General features: G+C 44.1%; 1 protein-coding gene across 2 annotated transcripts; it reads right to left on the reverse strand.

The window, feature by feature from the left end:
- Positions 1-8,110: 8,110 nt before the first annotated feature.
- LOC147903222 (Acyl-CoA N-acyltransferases (NAT) superfamily protein) lies at positions 8,111-20,035 on the reverse strand. Of its 2 annotated transcripts, none has more exons than XM_087372613.1 (4): positions 19,434-20,035; positions 18,843-19,110; positions 18,397-18,648; positions 8,111-8,732 (listed from the first exon to the last, which is right to left on the reverse strand). In XM_087372613.1, exons 1-4 carry the CDS (start codon positions 19,567-19,569, stop codon positions 8,453-8,455), a joined length of 936 nt encoding a protein of 311 aa, XP_087228739.1. In that variant the 5' UTR covers positions 19,570-20,035; the 3' UTR covers positions 8,111-8,452. The 2 variants fall into 2 exon arrangements, with proteins under 2 accessions (XP_087228739.1, XP_087228740.1); XM_087372614.1 differs by having other exon boundaries at positions 8,114-8,732; positions 18,843-19,107.
- Positions 20,036-20,340: the final 305 nt, after the last annotated feature.

Genomic DNA, 20,340 nt, shown 5'->3' on the forward strand with positions numbered 1-20,340 from the left:
GAAAGCCTTCATTACCCCAACCATGATGATGCACGGTCCTTTCACACATGCATGCACTATGTTTGCTTGCCACACTTAAGCCTACGTCTCTCATCGAAATACGACTCAAGGTCCTAAGCTACACTTATACTACAAACGACAACACCGAAATATCTATACATGACAAAAACTGCATACTGAGAATACCCTGCTCTTCCTATGGAAGGCATGGGAAAGAGCGAACATTTGGCATTGTTGTCGAGGACACTAGTGTCTCAAGTAACGAGTAAACATATGCAAGTATGTGTAAAAAGCAAACTAACCCTAACCTTAACCCTACACCCATTCCTATAAAAACCCACTCCACCCCCTCATTCTTCTTCTTTCACATCCAGCGTCCATCCTCTTCCCCATTCTAAGCCCTATGCAAGACCCTCCTCCCTCTCCATCGACCACCACCCCACTCCCATCCTCACACGATGCGTTATTTTGAGCCCTTCTCATAGCGATAACCTAGCTATCCACCCACTGTCCATTCACCCTCAACAATCCTGTTACATCAAGAAAGACTTGGAGAGCATTCAGGTTACCATCTCTTCCTCTTTTTAGATTTCCGTCGTCAAAGTATTCTGTCCATCAAGTTTCCTCCACCCCCATCCCCTAAAACTAACCATAACTCTAACCTAGGTTAAGTTAGTAGGAGAGGTTAGGTTAGTAACATAGATTAGGTTACTGAACTAGGTTTAATTAGCATTAACTCTCCCTAGTTAGTTAGGCTTACAATTAGGTTAGCATAACCTCGGGTAGAATAGTTACATTTTGGTTGGGTTAGAGTAACTATCCTTTAATTAGTAGACTAACTGTAGTTAGTTTACCTAAATGCAGCTAGTTAAGTTAGCCACAGTAACTAGATAGTTACACTAATTGGACAGTTCGGAGAATAGGCTAGTTAGACTAACTGGAACCACCCGAGGCCCTGTCATCTTCCGACATTTCTTTTTGCTGGTGCAATGGGATCATCAGCTACATGGGTGGGATGTCGGTTATGTCATGCCTTGCAAATAATAGTGATGGCCTTTGTAGCAATGGCAACAAAGCAACAATAACCCTGAGGGAAGGACTACCCATGAGGCATATATATGCAATGAAAGAATCTATCCTGAGTGCTATAAACCCGGCATGTGTAGACTGGTAGAAGATATTTTTCTCATCTTCGGACAAGTCTTGGTAAATTATGTACAGAGTTTTGGTCCCTATGGAACGTTCCCATTTGATTGTTGGATGAGCGGATATGATCTTGATTTGGAGTTGCTTCCATTGGATAAGCACGCGTGCATTCAGGTGATCTTCCATTTGTAGAGCAGCCACAAGCTCTTGGTACACCACCGTTGTGCATTGTAGTGGGGCTTCATTGGTGTTGTCTTCCATTGCCTCATTGTTGTGCACTAGCAATTGGAGTTCAAGCTTGGAGATGATTATCTTTTGGGCATGCATCTCATTCATTTTTTCTTTGTATTTTAATTCTATCCTCCTTGTGTTGCAGGTAGCCCTACAATAAAATCCATGGAAATGCTCTCCCACTTACTTAGTGGTATTTCCAAGGGCTGTAAAAGTCCGGGTGGCTTCACTCGCTCAGCCTTACTTACCTGACACGAGAAACACCATGTCACATACTCATGAATATGCTTTTTCATCTTCCCCGGGTTTTAACAGATGAAAAAGCATATTCATGAGTATGTGACACGGTGTTTCTCGTGTCAGGTAAGTAAGGCTGAGCGGGTGAAGCCACCCGGACTTTTACAGCCCTTGGAAATACCACTAAGTAAGTGGGAGAGCATTTCCATGGATTTTATTGTAGGGCTACCTACAACACAAGGAGGATATAATTCTATCCTTGTGGTGGTTGATCGTCTAACCAAGATGGCTTACTTCATTCCGACTAGAGAGTCTGTTAGTGCCCCGCAAGTGGCCGATTTGTTCATTAGACATATATTCCGTCTGCATGGATTACCCAGATCCATAGTGTCAGACCGAGATGTCAGATTTACTGGTGATTTGAGGAGGGCTCTTGAGGTTGAGGCTCTGAAGCGAGTGGGAGAGAAGGAAGGAGTCTCATTTGTGGCTTTCTCACATACACAATGGGGGAATATACACAAAGGTGGAGGCTAAAAACAGTTTTCCTCTTCTTAGTTGTGAAAGCCAAAAGAACTCTCTAAGTACAAAAGGAATAGGTGAACCCTATATGTGTTGAGATATCGAGCTCCACTCATGATATGACAGGGTAACCATTGTGCATTTATGTCATCGACTTGTTAGCTGCAAATGCCGTTGGTACACTGCCCATGTGAATAATAGCTGGATGACAGCTATCTTTATGTACTCTAGTAGGTGGCTCAATTAGTATGCCACCTAGGTTAGCTAAGTTTGGTTTGAGACCCACATATAGGGTTCACCTATTCCTTTTATACTTAGAGAGAGTTCTTTTAGCTTTCACAACTAAGAAGAGGAAAATTGTTTTCACCCTCCACCTTTGTGTGTATTCCACCATTGTGTAGGTGCCAGCAAAGGAAGCAGCTAAAAATGCTTCAATGGAAGGTAAAGGAAAGTCAGTGGAGATCCAAATTCATAGAATCAAACCCCAAGTGCATGCCATTTTCAGGGGAGAGGCCGCATTTGGATGCGGCTAGACGCATACTCAGGTATGTGAAGTCCACATTGCAGTATGGACTATTTTATGAGGCTGGGGTTCAGATACAGTTGCATGGATACACTGATGCTGATTGGGCTGGTAGTATTTCTGATAGACGATCTACCAGTGGATATGTGTTCTCTTTTGGGAGTGCTGCAGTTACTTGGAGCAGCAAGAAACAGCCTACAGTTGCCTTGTCGAGCACAGAGGCTGAGTACAGGGGTGCAACAATGGCTGCATGTGAGGTAGCTTGGTTGCATAAGCTACTCTATGATATGCATCAGTCTACAAATGGGCCAGTTGTCATTTATTGTGACAACATGAGCAGTATACACTTGGCAAATAACCCAGTCTATCATGCTAGAACAAAGCACATTGAGGTGCATTATCACTATGTGCGGGAGAAGGTTTTACTAGGTCTTATTGATCTAGTTTATGTCAGCACAGAGGATCAGGTAGCTGACATATTCACGAAGGCATTGGGCGCAGAGAAGCTGCGCAAGTTCAGAGACTTGCTTGGTGTGCAGGAATTGGGATTGAGCTCGAGGGGGAGTGTTGAGATATCGAGCTCCACTCGCGATATGCCAGGGTGACCGTCGTGCATTTATGTCACCGACTTGTTAGCTACAGATGCAGTTGGTACACTGCCCACGAATAATAGCTGGATGACATCTATCCTTATCTACACTAGTTCGTGGCTCAGTTAGTATGCCACCTTAGTTAGTTGAGTTTGGTTTGAGACTCACATATAGGGTTCTTCTATTTTCTTTGTACTTGAGTTCTTTTGGCTTTCACAACTAAGAAGAGGAAAATTGTTTTTAGCCTCCACCTTTGTGTGTATTCCCCCATTGTGCATGTGAGAAAGCCGCAAGTGAGACTCCTTCCCTCTCTCCCACTATCTTCACAGGAACTGCATGTAGCATGTAGGAGTTGCATGTAGGAACTGCATGTAGGAATCGTATGTAGAACTTGCAAGAAGGAGTTGCATGTAGGACTTGCATGTAGAGCATGCATGTTGGATTCCTAAGAGAGATTTATTCCTAGGTTTATGCAAGTACAAGTGGAGGTTTGCCACTACTCCATGCACATATTATGTGCCACTTGAGTCTATGTTGACAGAGAGTTAACAGTTAGTTAACAAGCCTAGCTAATAGTGTTAGTTAAGAGGCCTAGTTGATAGTGTTAGTTATAACAGGCCTAGTTGACAGTGATAGCTAGTTAACAGTCAGTCATAGCTAATAGTGCTACTTAATAGGCCTAGCTAATGGTACTAGCTAGTAAATAGTGCTATCTAACTTGACTATTGTAGTGATAGTGCTAGATAACAGTGCTACATGACAATACTAGTTGATAGCACTAGATAATAGTGCTACATGACAATGCTAGTTGATAGTGCTAGCTAGCATGCTGCTAAACATTGCTAGCTAGCTCGCAGTGCTACTTAGCAATGCTAGTCAACTTCAATAGTGCTAGCTAGTGTATAGTACTAGTTGACAGTGTTGACATTGCTACATGGCAGTGCTATATGAAGGTGATAGTTAACAGTACTAGTGAACAATACAAGTTTAGCAGTGCTGCTTGGTTCATCTTTTTCAAATCCCATGCATGCATGCATCACAAAAGCATGACAATGGTCTGGCTGCAAGTCCTATGGAATCCCCTAGGTTATGACCATGAGCACAATGTAGTGAACGTGATTGTGGTATAGAACAACAATTCCACTAACTGGTCCCGTTCACATCTTCAAACTTGATTTTCAACAACACATGAGCTACTTCTCTATCCTTCAACAAGTGGCAAGCTTCATCTCCATGAGAGAAGTTGGCATTCAGGAAAGACACCACGTCTTCTGCACACTTCAAAATGGCACCATCTAGCTTCAATTTCTCATGCATCAATGCTTGCAGCACCAGCACCATCATGTTCTCTCTTGACATGCCTAGATCCAAAGAAACTCCACGTCATTTCCATACCTGTCATTGCGGCATACCTTGCAACAAAGTAGACGGGTCTACAAGCCTTGAATTGGGAAGCAGCCCCATCTGACCAAACCCATGCCACTTCAGCATGTAACCATGTTTCAACCACTTGTCATGCAAAATGAAACAATGCTGCGCAAAAAGTGTGTCATGGACTTTGTCATCTGAAATGAAGAAGTGAACTATTTTTAGAACTTCATCCCCCTTGTAGTAGTAAGTTATGTGCACATACATTGTCACTTGGAAAGAATGCCAATGCATGGATTGGAGTTCATTATGTTGCTTGGAGGAGCAGTTTTCATAAAAGTCCACGACAAAGATTACCACATCATTAAGGAATCTCAAAATGCACTCCTTAAACTTCAAAGCTTGCGAACAACACACATAGTTGTGTTTGATAAAGTATTTCAACTGGCTCTTTAGAAGAACAAGAAAATCCATGCATTGCATCTCCTTGCACCTGAGGTCTTTCCTTTTCTTTTTGTTCTCCTTGTCAAGTATCTCCACGTTTTTATGGGTAGCATGGCAATTTCTTCATTCTACATGATTTGCATTCGCCCATTAGACACGTTCGATGGTGGAAAGTTGCTTCTATCTACTTTGGGCACAATATGACTCCCAAAGAACAGTGATACCTTTGTAGATGTGGTCAATTGATGCCCATCCATTGCTTCTCTTACCACATCCACAAACAATGCATTCACACTGACATGAAAATACAAGGAGGTTGAAACAATGAGAGCAATCTATCTTTCAAAAAGAACATCTGCAAATGGTATACATAGTAGCCAATGTACCTGTCCTTCAATTTGTGGACAAAGTAAGGCTTCAATGACTCTAAAGATCTTAGCTAAATTTTGCAGTTTGGATGTTGTGCTTTGAGTCAATAGAACAACTCAACCTAGAAAATGGCAACCAACAGCTGCATTCAAAGACAAACATCAACAGAGTTATTACCATGAATTGTATACTATACAAAGGTGTATTAAATCTTAAATTGGTAGTTAAGCAACTATTTTAACTAAGTTATGACCTTGGTAACATTGACTTCTAGTCCATCGTTGCATTACACAATTGACATAGCTTTAGGACATGTTGTAGCTTTCATTGTTAGTGCTACATATAAATTATGGGATCAAGTTATGTTGGGGATGGGGAACATCAGTATTACTGTGATATTTCTTTTGAAACATTCTTTTGTTGATCTAAGAACTATATTTATGGTTACTAGAATGAATGTTCCTAGTTTTTAGCTACTATAGGGACCCTAAAGATCGCCTAGTACTCTTCATACTTTCAAGTTTGGAACTTATGTATAACGCCTAAATCTACGTAGGCATTGGTCCATGCCTCAAATCTACTTGCATTTCTAATAGATCTATTCCTTATGGTTCTCATATTATCTTGATGTACCTTTGATTGCTTGCATTGAGAATTTCCACCATAGCAAATGTATATTGCATATGTAGTCTTAGGACGAATAATGATCACAATGAAAAGACCCTCCTAAGACTACCTATGTATGATTGCTTGGAAAAGACTAGGAAAACGAAAACATTAGTAGAGAACACATATCAAATACTTGTAGCCTTCCCCGTTGATCTATTATAGAAATAATGTCCCACAACACAGGCTTAGATCAATGGAACAATCCGTCATTTCTAAGTTGGGAGAGAGTGGTGAGGTGGTTACAAGAACCAATGAGGGGTATATGCACAATCAAATTGGAAGACAGAAGCGAACGATGACACTAGAGGTGTAAAAATTTTTTACAACAACTCTTCGTAATTGGAGAGACTTTTTCAAGGGTTAGCTAAAGCCAAAGGTCATGTGATTGTATTTAGATAATTAGATAGTGGTTCAGCTTACTCTAACATGGGAGTAACAAAAATTATGCTCTAGACTAGAATGCGAGAGAGAGAGAGAGAGAGAGAGAGAGTGTGTGTGTGTGTGTCTGTGTGTGTGTGTGCACGCGCGCGCATGCTTGCATGTGTTTGCGCACACATGTAGGCACCTCTATGACGTATGTATATTTGTGTGTAGGTAGTACATGTGGAGAGAGAGAGAGAGAGAGAGAGAGAGAGAGAGAGAGAGAGAGAGAGTAGCAACCCATCGAAGGGCCAAGTAAAAACATTTAACATTAAAATTAAAAAAAGAAGGAAAACATGGAAATCAGAAAAGCCAACATCACTTCTCGATTCACTTATTAAAGCAGACCATACACAGTCCCTACAAAGCAACATTGAAACAAAGGGACCCAAGCTTTCATCACCCAGTTAGCTTTAAACATACCCACAAAACTTTGAGTGCCCAGACTACACATCAAAAAAGGAAAGAATAACTTTCATCATGATCCCTGAAAAAACTTCCATAACTATAAGAACTGGCAAAGGAAAACCTATCTCACAAAGACAAACTCTAAAGGACACCAGCATAAACAAGAAGAATTAGACTCTGGCTGCTGAAGGTGAAAACTAGGCTTCCACCAATGAATTGAAAAACAAAAGCCAAAGACTTGTCCACCACAAATCAAAAATTGGACCAAACAAAATGATTAAGGCCCTTATACATGATATTAATCACTTTACACGAATACCAATACACTACTTAAATGCTATCATTGCATCTACGGTGTCACAACATGCCTTCCCAGAATCATGGAGCTAGTCACCCAAACTTCCTGATGGGGCCCAAACTTCCTACTAGGATTTGAAGCGATTCATATAGGCTCAAGTCAACAATCCCATGCTCTTTTTAGACTTGAGGAAATGTGTAGGGCATGTTCCCCATGTTACCCCTCATTCAGCCCGCCCATTAGGCATAGCCTCTAGTCCCTCGGAATCCTACACCAACAAACCCACTTCAATCTAGAGGTGGTGAGAACTAAGCCATGATATCTCCTTACAAGGTTAAGTGTGCTTTCAAGTATTAAGTTTGATCAAAATTTTTAAATATTTTTCACAGAAGAGAAGCTTTTTCTACATCCATGCCTTATGACAAGGAAGCACTATTCATGCTTATGGGAAATAATTGTGTAGAGTTTTGGTCTTTAGAACAACAAAAAATCTAAATTTGTATGATTGGACTTATTCTAGTCTTACAAAGGTATATATAAAAACTAATTGAATTTCTCCATTCATAACGATTTCCAAGGGTCTCTACTAATGCCCATCCATCCTTAAGTACTAATGTTTCTTGTACCCAAGAGTAGTCTCTCTACTTCCAAGTACTATTGTTCCTCCTACAAACCATATCATTAAACATTGGCTTCCCCTGCCTCTTCTAAATTAGTGTGATACCTAGAAAGCCCAATTATCTCCTGCAACATTCAAGCTTCCCGCTTCCAACAGCTTTTGTAAACATACTCTCTCTCTCTCTCTCTCTCTCTCTCTCTCTCTCACACACACACACACACACACTCTCTCTCTCTCTCTCTCATGCCTATCTTCCTCATGTCTACGTGAATCTGCTAACATCTAATCCATTTCCAGCAGAACTTGTAAAGGAACTTACCTGTGGAAAATATACAAGAAAGCCAGATAACCAGCCAATCAAAATAATGTTTCTGATGAGACCGATTGCAGACCAGATAACTGCACAGGAAGCTAGGATTGTTTTGCTACAAATATTGAACAGAGCTTATGCAGTTACTCTAGTACTACCCTTCTACATCCTGATCTAATCATGATGATCATACTGTACAGATGCACAATCTGGTGTCCTTTTGTGTGGACAAATCTAAATGGAACATCTTCAATAGAGGAGAAAATGGTTTTTCAATTGAATTTTACAATAGGCAGAAGCGTTACTTTGAATGTAGACACTTCATCATTAAACAGAAGTCTGAACCAGACATAGCTTTCGGCTGTGGCCACTTTGCACCTATAGGACTCTTGACAAGCTTGTAGCCGGCCCCAAGATATAGAGCCAAAGCACCCGGGTTGTTTATGTCACAATGGAGAGCTATAGAATGGCAGCCCCAACATGTTGCTACCAGTTCTGCTTCTTTGACTAATCTTCTGGCAATGCCCCTTCTCCTCACTCGCTGCCGCACAGCCACATTGGAAATATATGCTATTCCAGTTCTGGAAAACACATAAATTACTAAATGAGATCACCATCTGTAAACTTTTAAATTGACTTTCTCTGTCACTGAAGACTACATGGTTCTTATATAGCAATATCTGTTGATTGCTGTAGAGCATACTCGCAATTGTTACATTTTCTTACACAGTACAGTACACAACATGGAGTTTGCAATTGTTACATTTTCTTACATACTACAGTGCACAACATGGAGCCATCTTGGCCTAAGATTTTGTACATTATCAGATTTCTGAGTAGCAGAGGCACATATCCAAACAAATCCAGGGATGTGCCCAAACTGGTTTCTAGAAAGAAAACAAGCGTGCAGATTTAACCTCATGATAATGTTAGAAAATGACATAACAGAGGGTATATGCAGCAGAAGACTAATAGACAAAAACAAGCGTGCAGATTTAACCTCATGATAATGTTAGAAAATGACATAACAGAGGGTATATGCAGCAGAAGACTAATAGAGCCGAGGAACTCACACAGTGGTGCTTGTAAGTGGAATTGAAAACTTCCTTCCTTATGTGTACTCAGCATAGATTTGCAGCAAGTAAACGGACAATGCACAGGAGAGATGTAAAACTGACAAAGCTTATATTTCCCTCCACAACAGACACAATACACATACGGTAACTTTTAAGAGGGGAGAACAGTTATGGAAGTGTGTCATTGGGAGAATCTGTCCCCTATAGAGTTATGGAAGTGTACGTCATTGGAGGAATCTTTCCCAGGGTAGAGTTACAAATATTAGCCAATGGTACCATTTTCAAAGCTTCAATGGGTTGAAGTATACTTAAAGTTCATACACAGGTTTTTAAAGCTGGAATTTGAGAATCTAACCTTATAAATGGCTCTAGATGACTTTTGATAGTCAATTTGAGTACTTGGAGGGCTAAATTTGGACCTCATATGAGGAAGTTATGTTAAATTTTGGGCGAATTTATCAAATTTTAAGCTCTGAATATTAGCCCCCCCAACTTGGAGAAGCTTCTAGATTCACCATTATGCGATTATTTGCCCTTAAAATTTTACCTGAAACAAAAACAATGTCCAATGTGTCACCCTCTAGTAGCAGAATGCTATCTAGATGCGAACCTGTTCTCCTATCTCTGTGGCACTCCCAAAACATTCGGCTGGCATGCTCCCTATGAGCTTAGGTGGGCCTCGTCGTCGTACCCCACAAACAGCCCTCCAAGCTGACCTCCTAGACAGCCACAAGTAAGGCAGTTCTTGACCTGGTTGCTTGACCTCCTGGCTGCTCTAAAACACCCAATGGTGCGGCCCAAGCTCCCCCTTTGATCCATCCTCCTTACTGCCCTGATAGTCAGCCTAGGATGAAGACATCTTCAGAGCTTTGTCTGCAGCACTCAGCCTGTTCCTTGCAGCTCCTGCTGGCTGATCTGCTGCCCCAATCTGCTCCTGAAACTGGTCTTCTGATGGACAATAGAATGAGCCCAAAAGGCTCCCTTTTTTAAGGCCAATGACCCTCCAAATGAACCGGCCTATTCTGGCCAACCCCTCAGTCTGTGGAGGCCGTGGCTGGGTCTAGCCAGCCTTGGCTGGCCTACTGGTCCAGCCTGGCAACATGACACATAGCCCAGGCCTTTTTATGCTGCAGTTGGCATCTTCTCAGGCCCAAACCTGGCCCAAAACGTTTGCAAGTTCAGCCCTGATATCCGCCTCTGCTCCAGACCTGTTCAAGCCCTGGATACCCTGCCACAGTTCCATACGGCCTCTGTAAACAGCCCATACAGTACCCACCTGCCTTCCGTACAATCCCAGCAAGGCCCTGAGCTGAGTATGACCTGATCCAGGTCAACCATACTGTCCCACAGACCAGATGGGTGCAAAAATGTTCAGCTTCCCTCTGTCCATTGGATCTGCTCCAGACGCATGCCACGCAGCCTCCACTGACATCCAGGTAAGCTCCTGAGAGCTGCCCACATGGCAGCCTATGTGTTGCCCATGTGGCAGCCCCATCCTATTATGGTCCACCTCCCCCACTTTTCTCCTCATATTAGTGCTTACAAATGGGGAGGTGACCAGCTATATTACAAAAGTTGAAAACCATAATAAGGGAAGTGGATCGATACTCTGCATAACGAGCTTTATCTAGCAGTAAGCAGGGGCTATCACATCTATCTGAAAAGTAAGCCCCCACGCAGTATGTGCCCCACCCAAGAGATGAACCCGCTACCATATCTTCTATACCGAATGCAAGAGCATGGCCTCAATCTCTGCAATGCCGCAGTGAACTGTGTTGTCCCTCTTCATCTGTCCAGCCAAGGACCGCTTGGGAGCCCTGCCTGCACCACCAGCCAGAAAAGTAGGAGATCCAACTATGGAAGGAAAACCTTATATCCAGCTATCCGAGCTCTTGATATCCATATAACGTAGCGGAATTGTCACCTAAACTGTCCCATGCATTCTTGGTGGAAGCCCCAATATGATGTGATATACCAAGCCATAGCCAAGAACTCTGTTAACCACCAATGCGCCATTGGAGCTTGGGTAATACAACTTTACTATTTAGGACTACCGCAACCTGCTACTCATCGGTGGTTTCCGCTCAGATCCACCTGAGCCACAATGCTTCACATGTCGCTGTACAAGCAGCCCTTACTCCGTCTCTGTAGATAAAAGGGCGACAATAGGCTGTTTCTTACTCAGCCATGACACAGTTCCTGATGAGAGTAAAAAACAATATCCAGAGGTCGATCTCCGGGTATCAATATCACCTGCCCAATCACTATCGCAGAAACCTCCCAACTCAATGCCTCTCATATAAGTGATGCTATAGGTGCAGGTTACTTCAAGTACCTTAGCACCCTCATACCTGCATCCCAATGGGCCTTCTTGAGTGTGGCGGAGAACTGACAAAGCAATCCAACTGCGTAGGAAATATCCGGTCTGGTATTAGTGAGGTAAAGCAAACTCCCCACCATGCGTCGGTACAGAGATGAATCAACCGGCTGAGATGGATCACACACACTCTTGGGGAAAGCATAGCATAATCACTACTGAAATTGTCCTCAAACAAGCATAGCAAAGGAGCATCCATTTCAGTTCCAAAAGGCTTACACTCAGCCTAGGATTGTTTCCAGCAGCCAAGACTTGGTCACACAATCCCCTGCAAATCCCTCAAGTGCCACTTGTACACCCATCTGCTCACTACAGTAAGAAAAGGTATATATATATACTCAGCCAACATCAAAGGAGCCTAGAACAAAGGGATGACCACCTGCTCTATCAATTTGTAGATGAAGGGAAAGTCCCTAAATGACCAGCCAGCTCACCCAGAGCAGCCCATGATCATCTGACAGGAACATTGATGAAGCCTTGGGAGCAGCTCGTGAGCATCTAATGGAAACAGTGCATACACCTCAGCATAGTCAGTACAAGCCCTGCTCACAGCCCCATATTCTGCCCATACAGAGGCCTTTAGCCAAACTCAGCTGTACGATATGCCCGTCGTACACTCGTGCAAACGACCGTACCAACAATCCGTACACAAGTGTACACCGACGTGTGATCGTCCGTACACAGCCTGCCTGTCAGGCATACATGTGCCGTACCAGCCTCATTTAATACCCGTACATCTAACCTCAGACATGAGCATCCGTACAGTCTGCTTGCGTCAGTTGTTCACTGCCTCTGTGTATTCCGTACACACAGTCCCTAACCTAGTACTCGCAGCCATACTGGTCCCGTATACACAGCGACAGCAGTAATCAACCGTACATTTGTACGGAACGTCAGCAACCGGCAGTGATCACCCACACAATTGTACGGAACAGCAACCAGCAGTCCGTACCAGCCGTGCTAGTGTATGCAGGTCCTGCGCAACGGCTCATACCGTCCGGGATTTATACCAGCAACCCAAGCTTGCTTTCCATCCCCGTGATCTTGTCGACTTCCGTCCATTTTCCTTGCCTGGAGGCTTCCAAGGTCCTCCTTGCCAAAATGGTTTTGCATGGGCATGCCACTTGGCAGCCCACGTCTTGGTTAATACCAATACCAATGACCAACTAGTTGGTCAATACCAATGACCAACTGAAGGTACATTTGCCCCTTGCCCCTTCTATGGAGACTATACCAATGACAAACCTGTAAATCCTAAGGTTCTTTGGGCCCCTCTTGGCCCTAGACCTTTCATTTGCCCCCAAAGCAATAATGCTAGGGGTTCTAGCGCATCGAGTAACCCTTGACATCGCCCCTTGTTTTCCCAGATTTCTGCCCACATGCAGGCCAACATGCATGCGCCAAAATCACACCCTCGTGACAATCACTGCTGCTTTGCAATCTAAAAGTGTTTGAGCAGTTCCCTGCAATATTTCTCCAGTGAAATAAAGATACAACTCTTTCCCTACTTCACCTCAATCCCAAGAAAATAGTGAAGTATGCCTAAGTCAATCATCTCGAACTCCTCCATGAGAAATCTCTTGACCTGAGCAATCTTCTTCGTATGATCCCCTGTAATGATGAGGTCATCCACATTAGAATCAATGCCAGCCGCAAATCCCCCTCTGTGTCGAGATAAAGATTTGCCTCTGATGGACTCCGCTAAAGCCCGATCTTCTGAAAGAAAACATCTATCCGTTGGTACCAAACTCTGGGGGCCTATTTCATCCTATATAAGGCCTTCTTTAGCTTGCAGACTTTTGATGGGGATCCTGGAATCTGAAATCCTGGTGGTTATGCCACATATACCTCCTCCTCCAAGGTTCCATTCAAAAATGCAGACTTGACATCCATCTGGAAAATAGGCCAACTATGACGAGCAGCCAAGGCAATGACTGTCTGAATGGTCACCATTCTAGCTATGGGGGCGAAGGTCTCATCAAAGTCACATCCTTCTGACTGTGCATAGCCTTTCACCACCAATCTCACTTTGTACTTGTCCAAGCTCCCATCTGACTTGAACTTAAGCTTGTACACCCATTTAGTCCCAAAACCTTCCGCTTGGTTGGTTTGGGCACTAAATCTCAGGTGTCATTTTTCAAAATGGCATCCATCTCTGCATGCATGGCTTCCTACCAGTTTGGAATATCCTTCACTTCCTGGAAGGAACGTGGCTCCTCAAGCTGAGCCACCATAGCGTAGTTCACTAAGGGAGTCTTCATGTTGCGTTGAGACCACCGTACTCCGGAACTGCTCTCGGGAATGTCCATGACCCGTGAGTCTGCTAAGTCTTCAAATACCATTGAGGTAGCTTATTCTCTGATGGAGGTGTCTTTGTTGGAGTCACCTTGGGAGCCGGTTCTGGAACAGCATGCTCCTCCTCATCCTCATTCTTGGGGTCTTCAATCGTCTCCACCTCTTGGATGGTGACCTTGGGTGGGGTAATGACGGAAGTTCAAGAACCTCTTCTGTAGGCTGTGGCTCTGACTCCTCAAAGATCATGTCCCTACTGATAAGGATCTTCTTCTTTTCCGGGTCAAAAAGGCAATAGGCCTTGGATTCTTCACTGTATCCCACAAAGATACATCTTCGGCTATGGGAATCAAGCTTTCCGCTCATCTTTATGCACATGAACAAATGCATTAGAACCGAAAACCGTAAATGAGATATTGTGGGCTTCTTACCATAGTAAGCTTCATATGGAGTCACAGCCTTGGTCTTGGTTCTGTTGAGGATGTGAACGGCAGTGTTCACGGCTTCACCCACTAAGCTTTCGAGAGATTCCTCCCTCGCAACATGGTCAAACATGTCTCTGTGACAGTCTTGTGCTTCCTCTCAACAACTCCGTTCTGCTGAGATGTGCGAGCTGTAGTGAGATGAAACCGGCCTCTAATCACTCAGAGGGCAGTGGAACTAAACCTTTAATCACTTCAGCACTTATTTACAGCTCACAAAGCATATATCACAACCATTAACCATTGCATGATAACCATTTGGCATTTACCCATTTGTTCACAAACAAAACCATTGAAAAAGGGATGGAGGCTAGAATGCCCCTGCTCAACAGACATAGACAAGTGCACCCCAAACACCGTGGCGCCCCTTTCGGTATTTCTTTATATTTCACAGTGAAATGATTACAAGTTGCATCTGGGAGACCTTCCCTGCAACTGAGCACGCAGCCCCAATTCACTAAGCCTTCGCAAGGCTTTCAAGCATAGAACACCATCACATAAGTGCACTTAACCCATAGGCTCAACCCAAAGGCATTCTCTTTTCCGAGTGCAATTCCATTGGCTGTCCAGATGCAATCACACTGCACCCCAGCTGCACTCTCTTTAAGTGGTTTCCAGATGGCATTCACAAAGCTTTTCAAAGCTCCAAAATAAAATCAGCAAAGTACCCAACCAAAGAATGACTCATGTAGCACTGCCTGGGCACCTGTGAGCCAAGAAAGAGGCAGCACACGAGGCCAACCAATAGCTTATGGCAAAAAGAAATTGCAGTAGCAAAATCACAACTCACCAAGCCCTGAAGACTCGAACCAAGTCCTCAATCGCCAAGAGGACATAGTAGCCAATGCCCAATTGCATTCTCAGCCAAAGAGGAGTGCAAAGGCATGAAGAAAGAGCATTTACAAGAGCCGACCAGCAAGAATTCCACTGAAAAATACGAAAAGAAGCACTTCTGTCGCGAGGAAGTGGGAGTTCTTGGGCTCAAAAGAAGCATGCTTCAGATAGAAATGGATTGAGAAGGTTTTGGAGAAGTTTCATCGCCGGAAAGTCCTCCAAAACTGAGAAAAACCAGTCAACCAGCGCATCGGACCACTCGAAATTCAACAGAAAGCTGTAGCTTTGCAAGAGGAGAGGCCCAGGAGGCGGTAGAAGAAAAAAAGTCTAGAAAAAGCCACTTTTGCAAATTCGACCAGCAAAAGAAGTGCTCAGCTCTGCCCGTTCCACCAAACGCACGGAGGGAAAAGCATATCACCACGAAGGGGAGGCAGAGGGGAAGCCATCGGGCCAAACAGAAGTCGAGGAATCCAAACGGGTGAGGAGTTATGAAGAAAAACGGAATTCAGCTGAAGGAGGCTGAAAAACCAGTCCAAAATCTCAACAAAGGGAGAAGATGAGATGTCTCTTGATCCCGTGCTTCTTCCAAAATCCATTGAACTCGGTAGAAGTGAACTCTTCCCCTTTGTCGGTGCGGAAGGCTTTGATTACCTCCCCACTCTCCTTCTCTACCTGGGTCTTCCAGTCTTTGAATTTCTCATAAGCCTGAGACTTCTTGGCCAGGCAGAAGAATACCCACGTCATGCGACTAAAATCATCCACAAATAAAAGAGAATATTGTGAACCTGCAAATGAATTTGTCGACATTGGGCTACAGATGTCGGAATGAACCAACTCGAGCGGCTTCTTCGCCCATGATGAGGCCTCCTGTGGGAGTTGCTTGCCCTCCAAGCAAGCCCTGCAAACACGCTCATTGCCTACAATCGGTAGAAGTCCATCCACCATCTTTGACTTTTGCATCTCGGTGAGAGTCATGATTGACGTGACCGAACTGCTCATGCCACGATTTGGATCTGCCATGGTCCCCGTGCACCAACAAAGCGTCCTTGAACCACCACCTTTCCATTTGCCTTGGATGTGACAGTGACTTTGCTGTTGTCGAATAATACCGACATATTGTGCTTGTCCATCTGACTGACAAACAAAAGGTTCTTGCACAAGTGCAGTACATACAGTACACTGGAAATCAACTCCTCATTTCCTGCAATCGTGATGAATGGAATACTACGAACACCCTTCACAGGGCATGTCCAGTTATCCCCCACAGTGACCTTGGAATCGCAATGCGTACCTTCCATAAATTTGAACCACTCCTTGTTGGACATGTGCTTTGAAGCTCCACTGTCCACGTACCAACCTTCCTTTCCTTCACTGACTGCATAAGCGGAGCAGTACTCAGTGATGATGAAGAGAGCGCCGTTCGTGACGTTCGTCGATTCGGTCTTTGGCTCCTCCTTGGAATTGGACTCCTTTCGTGTAACGGGGACGTGAATGTATGAGCTGTGACTAACTTTGGCTTAGGGGACTAGCCCAAGGGAAGCGACACTTCCCAGAAGTCCCTAGGTGCACACACTAGGCCTACTTGCTAGGGGCAAGGCAAGGTTTGGAGGGGTCTTAAAGTTAGGCCCAAGGAAACCAATGTTCCATCGGTTAGAAGGGTTAGGATTTAAGTGTGAGGAGCAAACCAATGTTCGATTGGTTTGTGTGGGTTAGAGCCACTTGTGTGTATATTCGCCACTGAGAACATACGCTCCTGAAGCATGTGTTGTCTACTCGGCTACCACCTAAGACCTGTTGTTTACATAAGAATACCTTTGAGGCTGTCGTCTCACACGGTCATGAAACCCATGCACCGTTTACTCATCATGTTCCACCTTATGGGAAAGATATGGGAGTAGTGAACACGGCCTGCTCTTCTGATGGACTTCGAAGGGAGTTGGAGGGTGAATTATCCATACCCATGCAGCGCCATGCCAAGGCTAGTGAAGCTTCAAGCCTGCCTTGTAGGCCCAAGTCATCAAAGCCATTAACCCCATGCTCTATGCAATCTGGTTCAATGGCCTAAAAATGGATCCTTTCAGCTGAGTTTCCAAGTCCAAGTGAACCAAGATCTCTCTACTAATGGCACATCTGGAACAAACAGAAACTCATGCTTGGTGAAGTCCCTGTACATGATCCACAAGAGCAGCCTGCAGGACCAACTAATGTCTGAGCATATGCATAATTTGGTCCTTTGTCTAACAGATTGGCGACTATTCTTGAGCCCCTATACTTCCCAAGAAGGCAATGAATCTCAAGGCAACTAGAACCAAGGGCACATGGTGCGTGGTCTCCATATTATCAACTAAAAAGCCATGGTACCGGAGCATGGACTAAGCTACCCGTGATGCAGGAAGTTGAAGAAGAAATACTCCCCTCACATACATGGTCACATCCTGGATGTGGTCACCCTCCAATGCCAAGCTTGCCTAGAACCAGTCTCAAACTTGACATCAGATCGGACTAAACATTGGAAGGAGATATAGGGTAGTGGAAGGAGAGGTAGGGACCTGTGGACGTGGAGTGGGATTGACTCGTGCAGTCTGGATTTGTGGTTGTCACAAAAAGACATTCAATCACGGTCTCATTCCTTGGCTCTCTCTTCCCTCTCTCGTTGTTGCTCTCTGCTTGGGCTATGAGCTCCCGTTCAGCATAGGCTTCTCAAGTTAAGTGCTCCTGTCCTCTTTCGTCTGATCACAAACACAAGCGTCTCATTCTAGAGATCAACTGCAATCTGTTAATTCTTCTGGAGCACTAGAGTTAAGGCCTTACTAGATCCTACAAGAGGAATTCCTTATTGCTTAAGCAGTTTTGGTGGTTCGCTAGTTGAGGCATTCTGTTCCATATACATTAGGTTTTCATTAGACTACCACTTACAAAGCAGTCCAACCCTGTGTACATCGAGCATCAACAGCAATATCACTTAGAAAACAACAGTTCTCCGTGGCCTACAAAAGGCCATTGCCTACGCTGCCCTACAACTACATTTAGTATTGCCTTCTCTGTGATCTAAAAGCCTTGAAACCTTAACTCTACCTCCTTGAACTAGTGCGTATTTCATCGAAGACATTGCAGAAAGGATTTGAAACGTTCACACTTGTATCTCAGAGGTCTCTCACAACGAGTCCATGATGAAGTCACATACCTACGCAAGCCTGTTGGTTTTCGCCTGGGCAAGAACTCAGCTATAGTATCCACCGTCAAAATGCCCAATATTCTTTCCAGGTGGAGCTCATGGCGAACACCATTCTCAAAACCCTTCCAAGTGAAAAACAAGAAGTCCCCGAGTGAAAAACCAACATGTCTTAGACCTTCATACAATTGACCATCAACGGCAACAAGGCACTTTCTCTTCCTGCCACTTGGCAATGAGAATCCCCCTAGCATTGCCACAACCCTGCATGTGAAAGCAAATCTGATGTAAATTGGGATGCTTAGATATCGGCAAGACAAACCCAATTTTCTTAAAGCTTGTTCTACATGTTCTGCATCGCCATACACAAAAGCAAGTTGCCTTCAAGAAGCTTTAATTGTCTAAATTTCAAAGCTGACGCCATAAAAATGATTGAAACCTTGACTAGAGTAAACGACCTGTCAAATCGTAACATTGCATCCATGGGAAAGCCCAGGTCAGGGAGAAAGGCACCACAGTGGGTATCTGCAACCTCCCAATAGTCCCCAAAATTTGCCTCCCGAATAGCAAGTCGTAAGGAGCCCATCTCATGTAGCTCCACCGACGCGTCGTTCCCGATAGCTGTTTCAGAAATATTTTTGGACCCAGCTCCTGCATCACTTGATGCAGCTACTTTGTAGTTTACTCTCAAAACAATGTATCTCCTCATCGAACTGAATACTTCTGCTGGAGATGGAGCAATAGAAAATACGAGCAGATCCCAATAAGGTAACTTTCTATCCGTAAATATTGAAAACTGACAAAAGCACGCATGGTTGGGAGTTAAAGTTTCAGATCTTTGCAAATAAACAATGCAGGGAAGAAAGGCATAGGTAATCATGAATTGTGCATGCCTTGCATTCAAAAAAATGTTTATTCTGCACGAAATAGTTGTTAACCTTGATCCCGACCATTTAAGACAAAACAGAAACTTTTGAAGGACAACCCAAGCTAGCATAAGGCTACGGGATGCGAAGGCGTGAGGGCAAAAAGGCAACAAACAGACTTACTTCCAGGATTGAAACTGTAATTTCCAGGAACTCGATGGATAGACCGATACAGAGGGCGTCTGCTCCATGTGCCCATAGGGCTCCAGGAAAGTTGATTCAAAGAATTACAAACTTGAGAAGACGTGGTCACCTCCATCACCGCTATCCAATACGAGAGAATTCTGCCCACTTGCTGAACTAATGAAATTCAGGACAAGCTGGACCTGGTCCCAAATGGGTCGTGAAGACGAGAAGAGCGGTAAAGCCAAATAATAAGGCACATATCCGCGCAACGCTTGATGCTTGGCTTGTAGAAAATCCCGCGGTATTTCCCGTACACCTCCCGGGCAGGAGCGACGAGACTAGTGCGCTTCTGGCTCTGCCTGGGCCTCTCTCCGCAGCGTACAAAAGAAAACCGGATGTAGAGACTGGGGATTATTCATACTCCGATTGAAGCCACAATTCGATCGTTTCTCAACGCAAGCTTGTAGATGGAACGTCATTATGTTACTGCGGATTCCCTACGCCAAGAATCTGAGATGCGGCGAACATGATCCTCCCAGATTCTTCTTCTTGCTCGTGAACATCGCTCTTAATTGCACAGTGTAACAAAACACAAAATCGTTAAGTGCCTTTTAAGTTTGCACTTCATTCATCCCTATTAATACCCAAAGACTGGACAAGATCATTGGAGATGGCTACACTCTTAGCCTACACACCTTCAACAAGGGCAAGGGCAAGGGCAAATATCACCAGCCCCATGAACACAAAAGGCAACAACCAGCTTATGTTGCAGTTGAGGTTGTTTATTAGATTCCCTAATTCCATTGGCAAGTAAATCAAGTGGGGTGCATCTATCACTCGCATCTCTCATAGCCATTTTAGTTTTCCCATTGTGGTGTGAATCCTTTGCATCCAAGCGTAGCTA

The sequence above is a fragment of the Dipteris shenzhenensis genome, chromosome 3 (assembly GCF_047967505.1).
Source record: "Dipteris shenzhenensis isolate YYH24624 ecotype China chromosome 3, Dip_SZ_1.0, whole genome shotgun sequence".
Taxonomy (NCBI): domain Eukaryota; kingdom Viridiplantae; phylum Streptophyta; class Polypodiopsida; order Gleicheniales; family Dipteridaceae; genus Dipteris; species Dipteris shenzhenensis.

Excerpts from the sequence above, each read along its gene's own strand:
- LOC147903222 (XM_087372613.1), bottom strand. The coding sequence starts at position 19,569 with ATGGAGGTGACCACGTCTTCTCAAGTTTGTAATTCTTTGAATCAACTT. Across the intron at positions 18,649-18,842 it reads GCAATGTTACGATTTGACAG|GGTTGTGGCAATGCTAGGGG; the intron begins GTCGTTTACTCT and ends TTTCACATGCAG. Across the intron at positions 8,733-18,396 it reads AAACCAACAGGCTTGCGTAG|AACTGGAATAGCATATATTT; the intron begins GTATGTGACTTC and ends TGTGTTTTCCAG.